Source organism: Carassius gibelio, chromosome B19, assembly GCF_023724105.1.
Source record: "Carassius gibelio isolate Cgi1373 ecotype wild population from Czech Republic chromosome B19, carGib1.2-hapl.c, whole genome shotgun sequence".
NCBI lineage: Eukaryota > Metazoa > Chordata > Actinopteri > Cypriniformes > Cyprinidae > Carassius > Carassius gibelio.
In genome coordinates this window covers 19,103,621-19,123,735 of record NC_068414.1, presented here as the reverse complement: position 1 = coordinate 19,123,735, position 20,115 = coordinate 19,103,621, and the positions used below count along the sequence as shown (strand labels likewise).

At 35.9% G+C, this 20,115-nt stretch overlaps 1 protein-coding gene across 2 annotated transcripts in view; it reads left to right on the top strand.

Moving 5' to 3' along the window:
* The window catches only part of LOC127979333 (alpha-catulin), a 55,847-nt gene that overhangs the window by 18,348 nt on the left and 17,384 nt on the right, over positions 1–20,115 (top strand). For both annotated transcript variants that reach the window (XM_052584705.1, XM_052584704.1), the window contains exons 2-5: positions 9,429–9,618; positions 14,865–15,052; positions 16,291–16,410; positions 19,126–19,215. In XM_052584705.1, the coding sequence (XP_052440665.1) occupies positions 9,429–9,618; positions 14,865–15,052; positions 16,291–16,410; positions 19,126–19,215 (588 nt within the window). The remainder of the gene's footprint in view (positions 1–9,428; positions 9,619–14,864; positions 15,053–16,290; positions 16,411–19,125; positions 19,216–20,115) is intronic.

Here is a 20,115-nt window from a genome sequence, read left to right as displayed (position 1 = left end):
ATTTAATGATGTACTCTTACAGTAATGACAAGGTCAGAGTGGCTGTGTGCTTTTGGTATTTGTGAGAGAAGTTTCAGTGAGCGGTCACGTTGCCAGCTCCCCCCTTCCTCTCGAGTCGGTAATCACGCTTACATCAGAGCTGCAGAATGAAAGGGCTGTATTGTGCTCCACTGAATCCGCTGAATGAGCGTGGAGCAGTGAGGAGAACATGTACTGCAAAGAGATCTGGAAGCTTTTTATCAGTCTGCCCTGGGACACATGAATTTCAGATGACTATATATTTGAACTATAGCAGGCCTTCTTAAGAATGTGTTCACCTCACTTGTGAAAGAGAGAAATTTCTTAATGCCCTTGATCTTGTTGTGCATTTTTTTATTAGTGCATGCTTTTGATAGACGCTGCATGAAATTAGTGCATGCTTTTGATAGATGCTGTGTAACAGATGTTGCATTGGTGGGAAAAATAATAGCAGAATTTACATGATATTTGCAATACATTTTACCTTTGTAATGTGATGTTTATGAAAATGAAACATGATATTCAAAGAGAGAAATGTGCAGAATATGTAAGACTTTGATTTGTGAAAGGTGGTATTTATATTAAATATGATTCTTTGCAAGGGACCACCTTTTTTACAATAAAGCTAAAGTTGGCTTTATATATCCATACATAAATATAAATAATATTTTACATTTAATATCATGTTTTTATACTGTGTCAGGCAAAATAAAAAATATTAAATTTATACAAATATTTTTTATAATCTTTTTTTTATTTTCATTTTTTAGAAGTTTGTCAGTATAATAAAAAAACTGTGATCTCATGCCAGATTTAATACTTTTAAAACCTTACACATTTATTTATTTATTTTTGTTTATTTTGAATGATATGCACCATAGTGTTCACAATAACCAGGAACGTGTTAAGAAGTAAATATGTATATTTTTTATTTCATGTTCTTCTAATATCAGTCTGGTATGTCCAGTCAAAAACCCAAAAGATATAATCAAATCCTGCCCTGTATAACTCCCTATATTATATAATATTCTGCTTCACTCTCAGATGTGTTGTGATTGCTGTCTTCAAGGATCTGGGCTGCAAACACAAAAGTGGCTGGTTCCAAATATGCATTGTCTGGAAAGTGAAGAGCAACTGAGGTCACAAGCTTGATGTAACACCTTTGTACCCACAAGCACATCCCTTCAAGTCCCTTTTGTGTCCTGTGTCTGGTGTACTGGTATACTTTGGAGTACAAAGAAGCTGGCTGTTCACAGAGTGCTGTATCCAAGCATGTTAATAGTTAAGAGGAATAAGTTAAGAGGAAGGAAAAAGTGTGAAAGAAAAAGATGAATAACCAACCGAGAGAACCGCAGCGTTATGAGGATTGTCAAGCAAAATCGCTTCAAGGTTTGAGTGAACTTCACAAGGAATGGACTGAGGCTGGAGTCAAGGCACACAGAAGTGTCAAGGAATTTGCTGAACCACAGACAATGTCAGAGGCATCTTACCTGGGCTAAAGAGAAGAACTGGACTGTTGCCTCATGGTCCAAAGTCCTCTTTTCAGATGAGAGCAAGTTTTGTATTTCATTTGGAAACCAAGGTCCTAGAGTCTGGAGGAAGGGTGGAGAAGCTCATAGCCCAAGTTGCTTGAAGTCCAGTGTTAAGTTTCCACAGTCTGTGATGATTTGGGGTGCAATGTCATCTGCTGATGTTGGTCCATTGTGTTTTTTGAAAACCAAAGTCACTGCACCCGTTTACCAAGAAATCTTGGAGCACTTGCTTCCTTCTGCTGACCAGCTTTTTAAAGATGCTGATTTCATTTTCCAGCAGGATTTGTCACCTGCCCACACTGCCAAAAGCACCAAAAGTTGGTTAAATTATCATGTTGTTGGTGTGCTTGACTGGCCAGCAAACTTACCAGACCTGAACCCCACAGAGAATCTGTGGGCTATTGTCACAAGGAAAATGAGAAACAAGAGACCAAACAATGCAGATGAGCTGTCAAAGAAACCTGGGCTTCCATACCACCTCAGCAGTCCCACAAACTGATCACCTCCATACCACGTTGAATTGAGGCAGTAATTAAAGCAAAAGGAGCCCCTACCAAGTGTTGAGTACATGAACATACTTTCCAAAAGTCCAACAATTCACTAAAATGTTTTTCATTTTTTATTGGTCTTATGAAGTATTCTAATTAGTTGAGATTGGTGTTTTTTTTTAAATGTGAGCCAAAATCATCACAATTAAAAGAACCAAAGACTTAAACTACTTCAGTCTGTGTGCATTGAATTTATACTAGTTACACAATTTGAGTTGAATTACTGAAATAAATGACCTTTTCCACTACATTCTAATTTATCGAGATGCACCTGTATTTTAGGTTGTGCCACTCTGAAACCATACATCGTGTTTTGCAAGTGTGGGTAAAATAGAGTTAAATGCTGACCATATAAAGAGTGATTAAATGGCAAAGCAGTTTGACATCCGTACCGTTGTGCAGCCAGTGACTCTTGGCAGGGCACAAAGCACACCAATCACGGAATATTATTAGCCCAGCATTCCAACAGCACTATATGTGCTTCTTCTACACCCCCCCCCCCCCCCCATCTAGTCATTGCTCTCTCTGCTAAGGCACATCTGCAGTAAATCACAGTGAAAAGCAGTCCTGAATGTCTGCTGCATTGATTTCGCAGGTACAGGAGACCACACTTTCCTGTCATATCAGCTCAGACGTAGTCTGCAAACACAGAAAAAAAGATTACTTTGCTCATTGTGCTGATTTTTCAAATAATACACGTCGGTGATAGAGAGTTGGAACTGTATTAATCTCAGAATCTCACCACATGACCTGAAGGTTTAAAAGAAAAATATGATTCATTTCTACTCTGTGAACTTGAATGGCTCTTAAGTTCATAGATATGCTGTATCTGCACATACATTTTCATGGTCTTGATGTCTTTTTGCACATGATGAGCGAATTTTCCAAGCCTGGGAATTTATGGTTCCACCTAATCTAATAATAACAAGAACACCATCATATAACCTTTCAGGCTTGTTTAAGGGATAAAACACCAGGAATGCATGCAAAACAAATGTGGTGGTCTGCAGCCTTCATGTGGAGCCTGAAAATATCCCACTATGGCCGGTATGCTTGTTCTTTCATGCCAAGGTAGAAAAGACACCCTTTTCTCATTAGCTTTTTGTTTATATAGCAAGTTCAGTCACTGTGATGTACAGTGCACATGTGCTCTGGCTTCACATTTGGCTTTTAGCCAAAAATTGCACTGTAATGAGTGTACGGGAATAGATCAGTGAGTCGTTGTACATTGTTGGCCGGTTATACCTTATCACAAGCCCCTCTGGTTTGATTTAGAAGGAGTCTGTGCTCTAATCACCATAAAGAGAGTATGTATAAGAACAGCAAAACAATTCCTTAGGTGGGCCTATGTTGTATGTTATTGTACGGGGGATCCCTGAGGTCATTTTAACAATTAAAGATGGTGGAAGCATAATTGACTTGCATTATAGACTGATAGTAGTAATGTGAATCTAACAGAAAAAAAATATAATTAGCCTACACAGTGTTACTATTTTTAAAGGCTGCGATTTTATGAAAAATATATAAATGCGATCCATTTCTGAGAGAAGTGCAGCACTGTTTATTTACACGCAAGCAGCTCATGTTGTGGTGATTATTTTTCTTTTACATTGCAATTACAGTTGCAATATTTCTTAGTTTAATATTTTTTTTAATAATAATTGTTATTACTATACATATACAATATAATACAATAATATAATAATTATAACTATTTATTTTAATAATTAATAAATATATATAAAAAAATAGTAGTAGAAAAATTATTTCAATTACAAATTTCCCTTAAACTGTGCAATCCTAGCAGGTGTGTAGTATAAATGTCAAGTTCTGTCATGAAACTCTAGATGGCGCAGGTATTTCTGAAACCCTCCACCTTCCCCAGCTCCACCTGTATAGATCTGCTATGGGTCATTATATATGCTATTTGTGCAGCAGCAGTATGTCTTAAATACTCACAGCACTGTATGTGCATATGTATTGACTGTAGCAGGTTCCTGTACTTGATTTGCAGCAGCAGACACAATAATCTACAACAACAGCAATAACCAACAGCAGCAGTGCTGCTTGCATTGAGTCAATGCATTGAGTCTGGGTATGTTCCCAAAGCGTTTATCACTTTATGCCTGCTTTATACTGTAAGATGTGCTCATCCAGTCCAGTTTCAGTCACATTAAATAAGTCAAGTGCCAATGTGTCAGTTTCCTATTCAGACCTGACACTTGCTACCTGCTTTACTCTCAGGTCTTAATTATCTCTGTTTCTTTCTCATTTTAACCAGAGAACCCAAGGAGTTATGATGAAATTTCCAAAAACATGATTATGTATCAGTGCTGGTTTTTGCACAATAATAGTGTTGTTGGTAGAAATGGAAAACTTGATAATTAACCTGAAGGATTTAATGGTGTAGATTTGAATTGAATTGTATATTAGAAATTATTCAGTAGTCTTTTAACTTTGAGACCATCTTTGGGATGCTTCAAGAAGATGATGGATGATTAAATTAAATTAATGCATTTAGCAGACGCTTTTATTCAAAGCGACTTACAATGCATTCAGGCTATCAAGTTTTACATATCATGTGTTCCCGGAGAATCGAACCCACAACCTCGCGCTTTGCTTGTTTGTTAGCACAGTGCTCTACCAGTTGAGCTACAGGAACACTATATGATGATAATTACTTAATTCCTCATACAATGTCAGACAAATGTTTTTATATTGTCATGATGTGTTTTTGGTAAAAATATCTCTTTGTACTTGATTAAAGAGTCACATAGATGCTTTCAGAGAACACCAACTTATGTGATCATTTTCTTAATTTTTTTAAATCATCCTTTTTTTTTACCACTTTCATCTTTTATCTTCTTTCTGTCCTTTATCCCAGCATGAGACTGAAAAAGTGTGTGATGGAGCTTTTATTCTCCACAGGTACAGCTCTTGAAATTAAAACGATCTCTTTCATCTTTCACTCTGATAGACTGTGATAAAAGTGGAATGCATTTAGGTTTTTTTTTCCCGGGAAATGCTTTTTTGGCTGCAGAATTGCTTAATTTGTGTCAAAGTGCAATAACATTGTGGCATGTCATGCCATTGCGATATCTTATTTCAGTCGGTTATTCAAACAGTATTCATCACCATTCATATTTTAGTGCTGTTAGAATGACAGACACAAACAGGCATGCAAGACTAAACCAGTAAAACATTTGATTTCTTTAAACATTTTTATAAAAAATCGCTATTATTGAATGTTGAATGCACTTTGTGTTTGTTTTATTGTCAAAACTGCAAAAAGTAATTTAATATAAAGCTTGTTGAGCCCACAATCCATCTGCCACTGTTTGGCATATACCTACAATTTATGTTTTGCAGTGAATTATCAGGGCTGTTTTTTATTCAGGATTTAGTCATCTTGCTGTACTTATCAACGCGAATGCTTTTCAAAGTAACAAAATCTTGTTTTGCTCGAGATGTCTTTCCAGAGTGATATGTTCTATCAGGGTGATAAGATGCATATGGAACATTAGCTAGCGAACATCCAGCAGAAAATGGAAATGAAATGTGATCGATGTATAGGGTGCTTGAGAACAGCTGTCATATGCATCTGATGTCAAAATAAATACATTCTGATTGTCCTTCATGTCTCCTTTCATAATGGTGCTGCTTTTTTGTCTCCACAGTAATAGTTTATGGAAATAGGGTTCTCAATGCCATTATCTAGAAAGCAATGTGGATGATGGCTGATGTAATGGGGCTCAAGGTCTGAGTCCAAAAATATGTATTTTGAAATCTGAAATTTGTGGCATTTTAAGCCTGTATTGGACAGTTGAGTTGGGCAGCGAATGGAAAGGGAACAGGATCAGGAAAGATCTTTTTTTTTTTAATTTATTGTAACATTATGATATAAAATGAATAAGAAAAATGTAATTTTTTAACCAATAGTCTTAAAAGTCTAGTGTATGTATAAAGATTATATAAAGTATCAATAAACTGGACATTTTTAAATCCATGCTCAAGTTCAGACTTTTAATTGACTATGTTGGAATGGTTATTAGCTAGTGTAGATAATATCAACCGATTAGTTAGCCTGGCAAATAGCCTATATTGTTCTTTTATTAAAGCCCAGACATAAAAAAGATGGTCATATTGCTATTTTTTTGTGAGCACTCACTCTTACAAATCAATATAAAGCCTATTTTTGAAACATCTCTTTACTTTTCCGTCTCTTTCAAACCAAATCTAACAGGAACCAAGGGAGATTCATGCAGGCATTTCCAGCTTTTGTTCAATAGCTTGATCTGTAGTCAAATACTGGCCCTTAGAGAAATATATTTCTTTGTTGGAGCAATCGAGAGACATGCCTTTTGATGATGTATTTATTGTTGAAACAGACCACACTGCACATAATGATAAAATGTATTCTAGCATTATTTCAGCTGGCTCGACGTTGTTGTAAGGTAAAAATCACACTGAATTGATTCACAGCCTTCCTGTTTTGGATTTGTTTGGCACATTGTGCAATTTATAAGCACGCATTGAATAAGGCAGTTGACAGAAGACTTCGCTTTATTTGAACAAACCAAAAGTCATACAGTGTTTGTTCAGCAAACTCGTTCAAGCTTAGAAAAGTATTTCAACAAGCATGTTTTGAGCTTCATCTTTTGAACAAGATAAAAATAGCCCTCTGGGCTTTGACACTGCCAGCAGCGTTTAGACAGAAGCGATTGCTGTGTTGAATCGATGTGTTTTTTTATGCAGTCTCTTTTTTTGTTGACATAGCCAGAGTGAGCCATGTGCTAATCCAGCAACAGGAAGTTATGAGTGCCACCACCCTCTCCCTCGGACACATAAAAATACACACGGTGCTTTCTCACTTCCACCCAGCCTGTCCTTCTCACTCAGAGACACGTGTGCCAATGCTTTAAACAGTTTGTGTGTATAGATCTTAAGACCTTTCTCATGTTTCCGTGGTCCGACGTCAATGAGTAAGACTGGAGCCGCTCTTGGGTCAGTGTCTCTCTCTGGAGCAATGCCACTGGTGAAGGACATGTGAGTGTCACCACAACATTACCTTTACTGAGGCCATGCTGGATTCACACACACATTCACACACTGCTTTAAACACTGCCTCACTCATTAACTCACACTACAGTTGCCTGCCAACATTTCCATCAGCAGAATTAAGGGTATGACCAAATATGTAGGCGGTATGAGGGATTTTATATTGTGATATATATGCTGTATAGTTCGAAAGTGTTTTTTTTTTAAATAAATTAATATTTTTATTCAGCAAGGATGCATTAAATTGATCAAAAGTAACAGTAAATGCATTTAATAAAAAAACAAATGTTGTTCTTTTGTACTTTTCTTAATCAAAGAATCCCGAAAAACAGTGTCTTTAAGATTGATAATAATAAGAAATGGTTCTTGAGCAGCAAATCATCATATTAGAATGATTTCAGAAGGATCATGTGACACTAATGACTGCAAATGATGCTGAAAATGTAGCTTTGCCATCACATAAGATACATTTAAAACTAGAATAAAATTAACATTTTCTTAAACATTATAGATTTTATTGTTATTTTTGATCAAATAAATGCAGCAAAACATTTAAAAAATGTAACGACCACGAATGATTAAATAGTGTATGCAATTATAAAAACATTTTTTTTACACAACTAATATACCATGATATTAACAGTACAGCAGTATCTTTTTCTCCTTTTTTTCCCATTGCACAACATATACCATCATACTGCCTGAGCCGAAGATTGTGAGATAAGCATCTTGAACTCTGAATAAACATTATACGTTGTGCTTTTCCAGAACTGTTGACGTAATGTCAGCATTGAACCATTCAACCCTTCATTGTTCACTGCCCCCTCACACCCTTATCCTCCTACTGGATTTTTTTCCCTCCTCGGGGAATGTTTCATTTTTCTCCATCTATGACTCATGGATGACCCTCGTTTTGTTGGCAGGACGGCTCATAGCCGTCTAATATTGGTCGGAGGAGCGGTGAGGCAGGGACAGGGCCCTTTATCTCTCACCCGAGAGTCTGATTACAGCCATCTTCAGGGAGATGTGTCAGACACAGAGCGAGTGCTGGACCACAGGATGACGTAGAAACACCTCCCCCTCCATTTATCACTCTCTCCTTCTGTATGTGGGTGTCAACATAAGACTGCATGGGAATGATTCAAAGAACTCCCCCCGAATGACATATTATAACAGTCTCCACAGTTTTTACATGTGTACTATTTTATTACTTTCCCTGAAGTCCATATGTTGTCAATATTTCTTGTCGCAAGTTAGTTTTCATGAACATTTATTTATCTTTGACCATAAGAATTAAACAGGCTGTTTTTGCATCTCTAAGACTTAAACATTTCTTGAAAGCCTTGCCAAAGTACTGAGAAAGTTCTCTTGTAGCTGGGAAATGGCCCCTTTAAGTGAATTCAGAAAAGATAGATGGATGATGGCAAATGTCAAACCCCAGATAGCTCACTCGTGAGGAATGTAAATATGAAGCGTACGAGATTCATTCATCATTCACTATCCATGCTGAAATGTACAGAGCAGGAAAAATCAGTCGCTGATTATGTGCAATTCTAAGTAAAAATTTGAAATATTAGGAAGGACATTATTTGCATACTTCTTCTAAATGGATTCTTATCAGTGAATGTTTTTTTTTTTACTTGTCGTATTGTTGTTGACTGGTTGGCAGTAGCACATGTAGGCTCCTGTTTGCTCCATTCAGCCTGTTTTAGTGCATTATTCTCAGGCACTTGTGTTGATGCTCCCTGCTGCTGTACTCCAATTAAACGTTTCCTTTAGCAGGCCACCTGCCATTACCCATCAGCAGGAGGTGAGGGATCTCAGCTCTTGAGAGCGGAAATTGTGAAGGGCTCAGAGTAAATGATTGATGAAGTCAATCCTGACACAGACAGAAGATTGTATCTGAAAGTGTGAGAGCAAGTGACATTAAACATATGTTGATGAAGAGGATACTCACTTTATACTCTTCATTCTCCATTTTACAGGCGTTTTACACCACCATTGAAAAATTGGGGGTCAGCAAATCGTTTTTCTTAAGACATTTTTCAGCAAGAACTCTAGCTTTTAAAATATGTTAAAATAGAAAACAGTTATTTTAAATTGTATTAATATATTTCACAGGATTTTTGATCAAACAAATTAAGCTTTGGTGAGCATTAGAGACTTCTTTCAAAGATTCAATGGAAAAACTTCTTATTTTCTTTTGTCTTGAAATATGTACCATTTATTAAACATTATTTTGCTAAACATTGCTTCCTTTGTCTCTTTCCAGATTACCACACTAATCAATCACAAAGACAAGCTCAAGAAGACGGAGAAGACCTTACGGGCCGTCCAGAGAGTGGGGCAGGCGGTCAGTGTTGCAGTTGGCCGCTTCGTGGCCGTTGGTGAAGCCATAGCAGCAGAGAATGAAGACTTGAAGGACGAGATGGGACTGGCTTGCTTTGAGGCCCGGAGAGCAGGTTAGTCTGACACTACTCTACTGGAAGAGCTATGTCACATAAGCAGTTTTAATGGGTAGAGTTACCAGGCAACGAGGAACAGGAAATGGACTGCTGGGTTAAACATTGTGGAACTTGTCAACAAGCTCAGGAACTGCCTGGCAGGGTTGTACACCATGCAAAATTGATTCGAAATTCCTTTCAAATTGAATTGAATTGATGTCGCATACAGGAATTGCATTTCAAATTGGATTTAAGGAAGTATAAATAAAATGGAATGAAATTCAGAGACATATAACAGGATATAATACATTTTCTAATGATTCTTAAATGTTTTATTTATAACAATAAACATGATATCATACAGTACATACAACATATATTATTGAAATGCAGCATACAAAAAAAGAGTATTTAATTTTATTTACACTTATGTCAAAAAGACATGTTCAGCCGCCATTACTTAAACCGTCACATGATCCTTCAGAAAAGTTTAAAAAAAGTTGCAATTTAATATTTTTGTGGAAACTGATAGTTTTTTGTTTTCATTGAAATCTTTTGTAACATAAATGTCTTTGCTAATACTTTTGATCAATTTAATGCATCCTTGCTGAATAAATTAACAGGTATTAACAAATTTACTGACTTCAGACATTTGTACAGTAGTGTATAATACATTTGAAATCCTCAAAATGACATGAAAGAAGCCTATGAGCAAGCTTAACCTTAAAGTAATATTTATGTTTCATATAAAAACTGTGTTGGAATAATTAAATTCCAGTCTATTGAAATCGGTTTGTCATTATGTGGAATGTAGCCAGTTGAAAAATCAACTGCCAAATGGCATAAAAAGTTAGTCTATCAAGTTTTATTATAAACTGACATTAATATACATGGTTTAAATGAATATGCACAGTGTAATATATTTTAAGCATACAGTCTGATTAAAATGGGGGTTTCACATCCATACTGTATGGATGCAGCTGTTTTGAGATGCATGGAACCAAGAGCAGCTTTTTTCTTTTGTACGATGCCTGAATCTGTTGAGGTTTGTGAAAGGAAGAGTGCTGCAGTTTCTCTTCTATTAAACTCTTGATGTCCCATCTGTCTCTGAAGAGTTTGCCTAAAAATACCCCACAAATGTGCGTTTGCATATCTCTCATTTGTGATGAAGTGTTACCGTGCTTGCTCTTAGAATAACCAACAGGCGCACTAAGAGATTTGATCTGTTCTGACGGTTTAAAGAGGTTTACAAATGCAAGCAGCTGCAGTTATGAAATAAATACATTTGATATGAGTTGACATCTGTGAGGCTTTGTATAAAAACGAGATGATTCTGAGAATTACTTTTTTCTGCATTAACTTATTTAATAGACTAGTCCTCTGGGAATTAATGCACTTTAAAAATGCTTTTTTTTTTTTGACGAGAAAATATTATTTCAGTCTTTCTATTGCAAAATTACATTTCTAATTTAATGTTACTTGCCATTTCTGAAATGTCTGAGTGAAAACTGTCTTGTGTAGAGATCTGAATATGTATTTTATTTGATTTTTGATACATTTCTTTGAAATAAATGCCACTTAGTCTGATATTTTATCATGTAATGTCATGAATAAATACACTTTAAAGTGTGGCTTAGAGTCCAAAATGGGCCTACAAACAAGTGCTGTGTCAATCAAATGCGACTATCTCAAAGACTCAATGTGTGTTGTGGTTTACATTTGTCCCTCCAGCCTGAAATAATAGGAGCTCTGTTCTGTATCTATAAATACAGATAGTTGGTGGTCTCTCCCACCTCCCTTCCCATACCTCCCAGGGCAACAACACCGGAATTAGACTGGCTTCAAGTTAGTTATCAGACTCCCCACAGTTTCCAAACACTCACCCACTCATTTAATCCTCCTGATTATTACACAGGCCGCCCATGTGTGACGGGCAAAAGTTTAGACCAAAACACATTTAGGCAGGTGGGGAAAAAGTCATGTAGACTCGTCTTGGGAGAATAAGTCAGATGTTATAAAGTGGTGAAAGCTTTTTGTTTATAGAATAACTATATATAACTAAACTATTCCCAATAACTAAACTAGTTCAACTGAGGTACAAGAGCACAAGGAGATGTAAGAGGGCTTTCATTGAGTAGAGGATGCCCTGATTTAAGAAATGACCTGTGACTTTGTGTGTAACCACAGATGTGACGCATTGGCCTGCACGTATTTTAAATCCAGGAGTTTTTGGAATGATGTGGAGATTGCATTGCTGTGATTGATCTTCTCAGTGGCTGGAAAGATGGAGGAGGATATGTTTTGAGTAGAAGGCTGTGTGGTTTTAAAGTGCACTGCATACGATTCATTGTGGTTGTTTCTTCAACTATGGGCCCTTTTTGATCTGTGTGTTTTTACAAATAATACAAAATATCATTACATATAAATCTTTTGTTTTTTAGCCATTTCCAGCAGTTGTTTCTTTCATTTGTTCATCTGAAGGCCATTTTTTTAATAAAACCGCCGACTCCTTTGTCTTATCACAACTAGCATTATGTATTCTAGTTTTATACAATTAAATCCAATTTTCTTACTTTTGCACAATTGAAAAAAAAAAATTACAGCTTGATTGGAATTTGGAAAAAAAAGGAAAACTTCATTAGAATTGACGCACAATAAAAAAGGTTTATTTTCATCTGCCAAATGATATTAACATTGCTTTGATAATGTTGTCCCCTTAGCAATAATCAAACTTCAGTAGTTTTTATTAGTTTAGCAAAATAAATTGGTTTCTTTCATTGAATTAACTAAATTGAGTAAATTCTTTTATTTATTTTTATAATTAATTATCATAAAATAAATATTAAAATGTGTATTTCACCCTTTAAATGATTATAGTTTTAAAAATATATTTTTTTCTGATGGATTTTTAAGACTGAACATCTGGGTTGGAAACAAGGTGATAAATCTATCCATAGAAGACATTTGAAAAGCAAAAAAAAATAAATTTGAATGTGTTCTTTAATATAACAAAAAAAAGTAAAAAAAAAAAAAAAAAAAAAATCTGTAGTTGAAACAAAGTTGAACATTTTCTTAACCTGAAGTTTGGGAACTCCGGTTACAGTTTTGCTGAGAATGCATTATTTTCTCTTTGTCTTGCTTCTCAGGGACCTCTTGGCCTTATACAGACAGCTGCTTTTGAGCAACGATTTGATACTAGTACTTTAAATTAATGAAGTGCATTTAAAAGCAGCAGTTGCACGCTGAGATGATGCCTTTAAAGGGCATCTTTGCAGAGATCTCAATGTTTCACTCTCTATGCAAGCCCATTGCCTGAGGCCGTGTCTCTTTAAAGTAGGAAACTCTCTGAAAAGAGTTGGCTGAAAATGCCAGCCGCTAAGGACAGCACCACGTCTCTGGTGCCACTCAAGGGATCCGGCTATAAGCTTCCACAAAGACGCAGCTTCAAAGCTCAGGAAAGACACAGAGGCAGCAAACGATCCCCTCCAGAAACAAGAATGTTTCAGTATGGCTGCTGCTAAACAAGAGACGAAAACCAACAAAGCAGGAAATGTGGGCATTGTGCCCAGTCAGATGACTATGGATAGGTATGCACAAAGTAATTTGGCCCACAATGCAGCGTTCTGCACAAGGCTCCTTGATTGTCAAAACCACTTTGAGATTTAACAAAGAAAAGCTGTCTGATGCAATCAGGACGCTGTCTTCAGATGGACAAATGTGTCATTCTTCCTTCAGAAATTACTGTCTAAAATGTCTGTTTGTATTTCTCAGCCTCCTTTGAATGTGTCAGACTTTCCGTCTCTTAGAATAACACTGCTTTATTGAGGCACGAGGCAGGGAACTGCTCTCATCAAGCGTCCTTTCAACACGTTCCAACTGGGACATGACACGCCAGCTCTGCCACCCTGCCCAAAAATAAGCCAGCATATAGTATTTGTGTCTAGACAGGGTTGTGTGCTAGTGGACACCCACTGAGGAAAGTGAGATGTTATTGATTTTTTTAAAAAGTGACCACCCGGAGTGATGGATTGCTTGGTAAATAATCAAATGGTGTGTGACTTAATGTCTTAATGAGTTCTTCTGAGGTTGAAAGAACTTACTGAAATGGCATATTTTTGTTTCAAAACAGTGGCTGTTTTATGAATGCCTGTTGGTTTATCTAAGTGTTTGTTTTTCATGACCTGAAATGTTTCTCACAGAGCAGTTTCAGTGCTAGTGACGATTTATATAGAGTTGCCTCAGTGACATTCATAAATTTTAAAGTGTCCCAAACATTTTTTCGTGGCCTATTCTAGCTATATTTTGGGGATGGAAAAATTTTGACCCAAGAAGTTGCCTAAATCTGACAGAACCTGATGTTTTGGATTCTATCAAAAGGACAAAAATGCTTCAGATGTTTTTTTTCTTTTTTTATTCTAAAACATTAATCATTTTTATGGTTTGGGTTAGTATAGTATTTATAACTTTGAACTTTCTATTCATCAAAGAATCATAAAAATAAGTCTTCAACATTGATAATAATTCTTGAGTAGCAAATCAGCATATTAGAATGATTTAGAGATTTTGAAGGATCATGTGATGATGACTGATGAAGACTGGAGTAATGACTGCTGAGAATTCAACTTATCCATCACAGGAATAAATTACATTTTAAAGTATATTAAAAAGGAAAACAGTTCTTTGAAATAGTAATAATATTGCAGAATATTGCTGTCAAATGTTTTTGACCAAACAAATTCAAAGATTCCAAAGCCATAAAAATTTCTTACCAACCCCATTTGAACAGTTGTGTTTGTTTTATATATATATATATATATATATATATATATATATATATATATGGTTCTTTCATAAGGAAAACTTCCTGTCATTGCAGTGTTATGTGGTTGCTAAAGCATTTAGAGGCTTTCCAAGTGTTTTTTTTATTTTTTAGTTACTTACTAGACCTGTGTGGTTTTCTTATTTGCTCCACACTCAATTTTCTATAATGTAATAGAGAACATATAATATTTTTTAGTTTTGGTTCTTTTAAAGATTTTATCTTAAATCCCAAGTCTGATCATTTAGAGATGTAATAGCACACCTCTTCTCAACAATTCACATGATTTGCGGCATCATTCAGTCCATAATGGGACAAGTTACATGCTGAAGTGTAATTAGCGGTTTGAACACTTTAGCAACAATATCTCGTTATTGCATCTAAACTTTGTGTGTGTGTGTGTGTGTGTGCACTTTTCTTTCATTCTGCTGTTTTTCCTCTGCAGGCACTGCCATAGCTCAGCTGACGGATGTGTCCGGTCTGCAGCAGTGTGAGGGTGATGGGCGCAGCACGGTGTTTAGTGACAGGACCGGCATGGTGAAAGCCGCTCGCATGCTGCTGTCCTCTGTTACCAAAGTCCTGGTGCTTGCAGACTGCATCGTTATCAAACAGATCATAAGCTCTCGCAACAAAGTACGTATTGTCAGCTGGGTCCAAGTACTTACAAGCACTCAGAATGGCACTCATCTTTTCCTGTCAAGTACAAGAGTACACAGCCACACACACCGGCTAGTGGTTGCTCTCAGATGCTATCCCTGCATGGCCACATATTTAGAGTCCTTCTGCTTTGGAGATAATTGAAGAGACATGGCACAGGATAAAGTAGGAGGCCTGTCTTAACATCCATGTCGGTGAGACGAGGAAGTGAACCGTGTCTGTGTGTGTGCGCCTGTAGGTGCTCTCAGGTCTGGAGCTAATCATGTCCAGTTAGTGATGTTTGGATGGCCAGGCAGCAGAACAGCTCTCCATTAGAGAGAAACACAATTGAATTTGTCCCTGACCGTTCCTGATAACGCCCACTCCTAGCTAGCTAACCTCAAATAGAGGCTTCCCTTATCAATGTTCTCTAATGCGAGAGTCTCCGACTGCTTCCGCTGAGCCTGCTCGTACATATAAGAGTTTTCTTTTTTAAACTTAAACATGGTATGGGGTTTAAGAATTTAAGAGTATTTTTCTTGTTTAAGAAACTTTGCCTTGTTAAAACTATTATGTTCTGGAATGGTTGCAACTATCGTAGCTATTGTAATACTTAAAAGTATGTCTGCATGTTGCAATTGTCAAAAAAATAAAAAGTTTAATTTATTTTTATAATAAAAATATTCATTATCAGAAAATGTAATCATAATAATCAAATTTTAAAACTGCACATTTTATCATTTTAAAATAAAAAAAGAATTATTTAAGAATTAAAAATCAAATAAAGAGCATTTTATTTTGTTTTTGAGCTAGGTGTGACATGTTCTCATTTCAGAAAATAAAGAAATGCGACTGAAATTGGGGACTTTTTTTTATTTATCTATTGATCATATAGCCACGAGAAAGTAAAATCACAGTAAATCTGATTGTAATATCTCAATTGTTTTCTATACACTGAGACTACTTTATTAAGCCTCTTGCTTCTCAGATCCCTAGTAATGGAAAGACGTCTCAACAGCTTCACACACTTTGTTCAGATTTTCCACAGAGCCGCTATGCTCTTACTGTAAATCAGCAGTTGTCTCAGTTGAGTCTATTTTTATTTCTTAGGACAGACATGTGAGAGATATCTCATTTCTAAATAAAACACATTATGAAAGTAACCTTTATGCAGTACATATTCCCCCCCTCAGGGCTGTAGCTGAGAAAGATGTGGGTTTTATGTATGTGTGCAGGTGCTGGTTACCCTGGAGCAGCTGGAGAGAGTCAGCACTTTTCAGGAATTTGTCCAAATCTTCAGCCAATTTGGGAACGAGATGGTAGAGTTCGCCCATCTCACAGGAGACAGACAGAATGTAAGTGACTTCACACACACACACACACACCTGCTCACCCTCCAATCTTCCCTCACTTCACTTTACAGATAATCAAACTCTGATAAGGACACTTCCTATGTCAGATGTGTATAGCCGGTGTAGATGTACACATCGGATGAGGGGAGAAGGAGAAGATAATGGAGGGATTTTAGTTATAAGAACTGAACTGTGCTGCACACGGCAATTTCAATCAGCAGCTCTGAAACCCCACTGATAAAAACCTTTGGGGTAAGATACACTCGAACGCAGTGCAGAACAGACGGATGGTGCTTATTAACAGGAATTCACAATTTTAAGGCTCATATCAGCATGTGTTTGCAATGCAAAAACATATGGAAGATAAGGAAATTGTACTGTGTTGATACATTTTTTTCATTATCAATGCTTTGTTGAAAAAAAAAAAAAACATATCATACCTGCATATGGTCAAGCGGGTTTCGCTGATGTGGGGAGATTAGATATGGATTTGTCAAAAGCTGATGCTGATGTTGATATGGAAGAAGAGCTTTCAAACTGGGGTCAGCATGAGGCTGCTAATGGATCTCCTGAAAATGTGCCTGAAAAAGAAAGGTTTTATTGTTTTAGGGGGTAATTCAGAAAGAATCATTGGGGGATAAAACGGTGTCAAATGCAAGATGCTGCAAAATATGCAATGGTCAAAAACTGCATGTTTGTGAAGAAAAGCAGTGGGATGGATAAAATGCATTCTTTGAGAAAAACCACTTATTCTGTTTTTTGAAGACTGGAAATCTTCATTAATTGCTTTATTCATTTTAAAGAACTACATTTTAATTTAATTGCATGGACAGTTATATATTTTAAGTATTAAATTAAAAAAACAAATCCTGTTGTTTAATGGATTTCTTTTTTTAGAAATGTTTAGAGGTGTTCATTTCTTCTTCAAGGCAATGTAGTTTATGCTTGTATACTTTAACCTGTTAAATGTCACCGGACGGCTACGTTGACTATACTATATTACAATCAAATCTAATCTAATCTTGACAAACTATATATCGTTGGAAAGGTCTAAGACTCCCAAATATATATTTTACCAATATTTTTTGTTAAAAATTATGTAGGAAAAGTAATAGATGAATTTATGACAAGAGTGCACCCTCAGAAATCTACATTACAAAAGGAGCTTTTACCTTTGTTTAAAAAAAAAGACTTCCTCGTTGCCTTTTTCCCTATCACTTTTTAGAAATCATCAGAAGTTATATATCACTTGAAAACATAAAATCTCAAAATTCATCCTTCAAAACCCATTTTAAAATCAGACGTTGCATTACCATGTAAATGGTACATCAAAATCATGTTACAAAATGTTTTCAGTCATGAATTATAAAAATTTAGGTTTGTATCATGCACATTCATGTCTATCTTCAAAAACGTGAGTGACAGTTAACAGGTTAAGTACATTTTAATTGAATGTAAAATATTTCTCTTCAGATTTATATGCCACAATACGCTCGGTAGAAGGTAGATGCAGTCGATTTAATACAACAAATATTTTTCAGATAATATTTTTGTAAATAGTATACTTTATACTTTAGTGAAATGACAAAATAAATAATTAACAATATAAAGGCCAAACAACGTATTGTCTTTATATTACACTTACTATTTTTCTATATTTTACTATAATTTTACTATATTTGAAAAAGTCAGTCTCTTGCAAGGTTATCTCAATTTTTGGAGGGTCCTTGGTATCAGAAATGTAGAAAATCCCTGATTTTTACAGTAGAGTGGGTTATGGCCAGTGTAGTACTGATTTACATTGGGATCAATAAGCGAGCTAACACTATGGCTTTCATTGTGGCCTTCACCATTGCTAGTTCACCACATGAAACCATTTATTAAACCAGCCCCATCAGAAACTGGTTTCAACTGATTTTCTTGCAGTGCATGGCCAGTCCTCCTCCCAAAGCCTCCTCCGGAGTCCCACCATGATTAGGAAAGTAGTAATATGAATGACGCCGAGAACTGATAGGAAAGGCTGTCTCATTTCAAAAATGGAGCTTCTGTGTGTTTGATAATGTTTCACAAACACATCACGTTCCTATCTCTGCAGAGCTTTCCTGCAAATCTGCGGCCTCCATCTTTTCAGTTTTATTCAGAAGAACATAATAACAGATAATCACTTCTCCTTTTGTGAGCCATGGCACCCAGCCGGGGTGAGACAGATCAGGTTCCTCTCATTCTCTCCATCATGCACACACACAGTCTGTCAGTCACAAATCCCTAATGCCTCACGGCGCGTCGAGTGAGCGCAGCTCTATTGAGTTATATTCCAGCTCGCTCCGTGTCGGTGGAAGGCATTATGTCAGTGCTATCTCTTCTAAGGACCAAATTTACCCTTCATTCTTAGCAAGACCTTGAAAAATGAACACTTAGAATAGATGAATTCAGTCCTGTAGATCTCCTGACATCCTGCGTCAGATGGTTAAGATTCAAGTCAAGTGCACTTGATATGTTTGAAACATTAGTTTTATTACGATTCGGTCTGATGCGTTTCATAAGCACTTTGTGGAAATCTTATCTGAGCTAAACTGATAACACGGTGTGATTCCAGCCTTGTCAGTTGCAAGCGAACGTTGAGGTTAAACCCAAGCTGAGATTTCAGAACACTTGAAAGCACTCGAGGACTTGCGTGTTTTCTCATATTTGTCTTGTTGATTCTTGTTTTTTTCTCAGGATCTGAAGGATGAAAAGAAACGAGCTCGGATGGCCGCCGCACGTGCTGTGCTGGAGAAATGCACCATGATGCTCCTCACAGCCTCTAAGGTAGGATTGTGGAAGAGAGTACCATCTGCTGTCTAAAACATGTTCATTTCAACGCATGTTTTTGTGCCTAAAAACTGAATGTTTTTGACAGGCGTTTTTAAGATGCATATTTAGGAATAAGTTATACTTTACATATCTATTAATATATATATATATATATATATATATATATATATATATATATATATATATATATATATATATATATATATATATATATATATATATATATATATATATATATATATATATATATATATATACTTTACTACTGTTTAGAAGTATGGGGTCTGTAAGATTTTGTTTTTAGAAACGAATAGTTTTATTGAGCAAAGATGGATTAATTAGATCAAGAGTGACAGTAAAGATATTTATAATGTTACAAAATATTTCAAATAAATTAGAAATAAAATAATCTTAAAATTATTTACGCATATTACGCAGCACGTTTTCAACATTGATAATACATGTTTCTTGAAAAGTAAAATATTAATTATATATTGAAATATTACTTAAGGACTTTTCCTGCATGCATACATGTAAAAAAAACTTGTACAGAGTTATTATTGAATGAGAGTGATTATGTATGTTCACTTGAATTGCACTCTATTTTAATAATAATATTTTATAAACAGATTTATCTGAGAGTCCAAGAGCTGTCAAATATTAGGTCTTACTGCTTTTTACATGTGCCATGGTTTTTACTACGGTAATATCATCATTTTTAGAACCCTCCATGTTATACATCCCTTGGAGTATGGGATGCTATATAGTTTTCACACAGAACCATTGTTGTCTATTGGCTGTTAAAGTACCACGATATTATCATCTGATACCACAAATAATACTTTTTCATAAAGGGCTTTTCCAAAATTGAGCTTGTACATTTCTCTAAAAAGG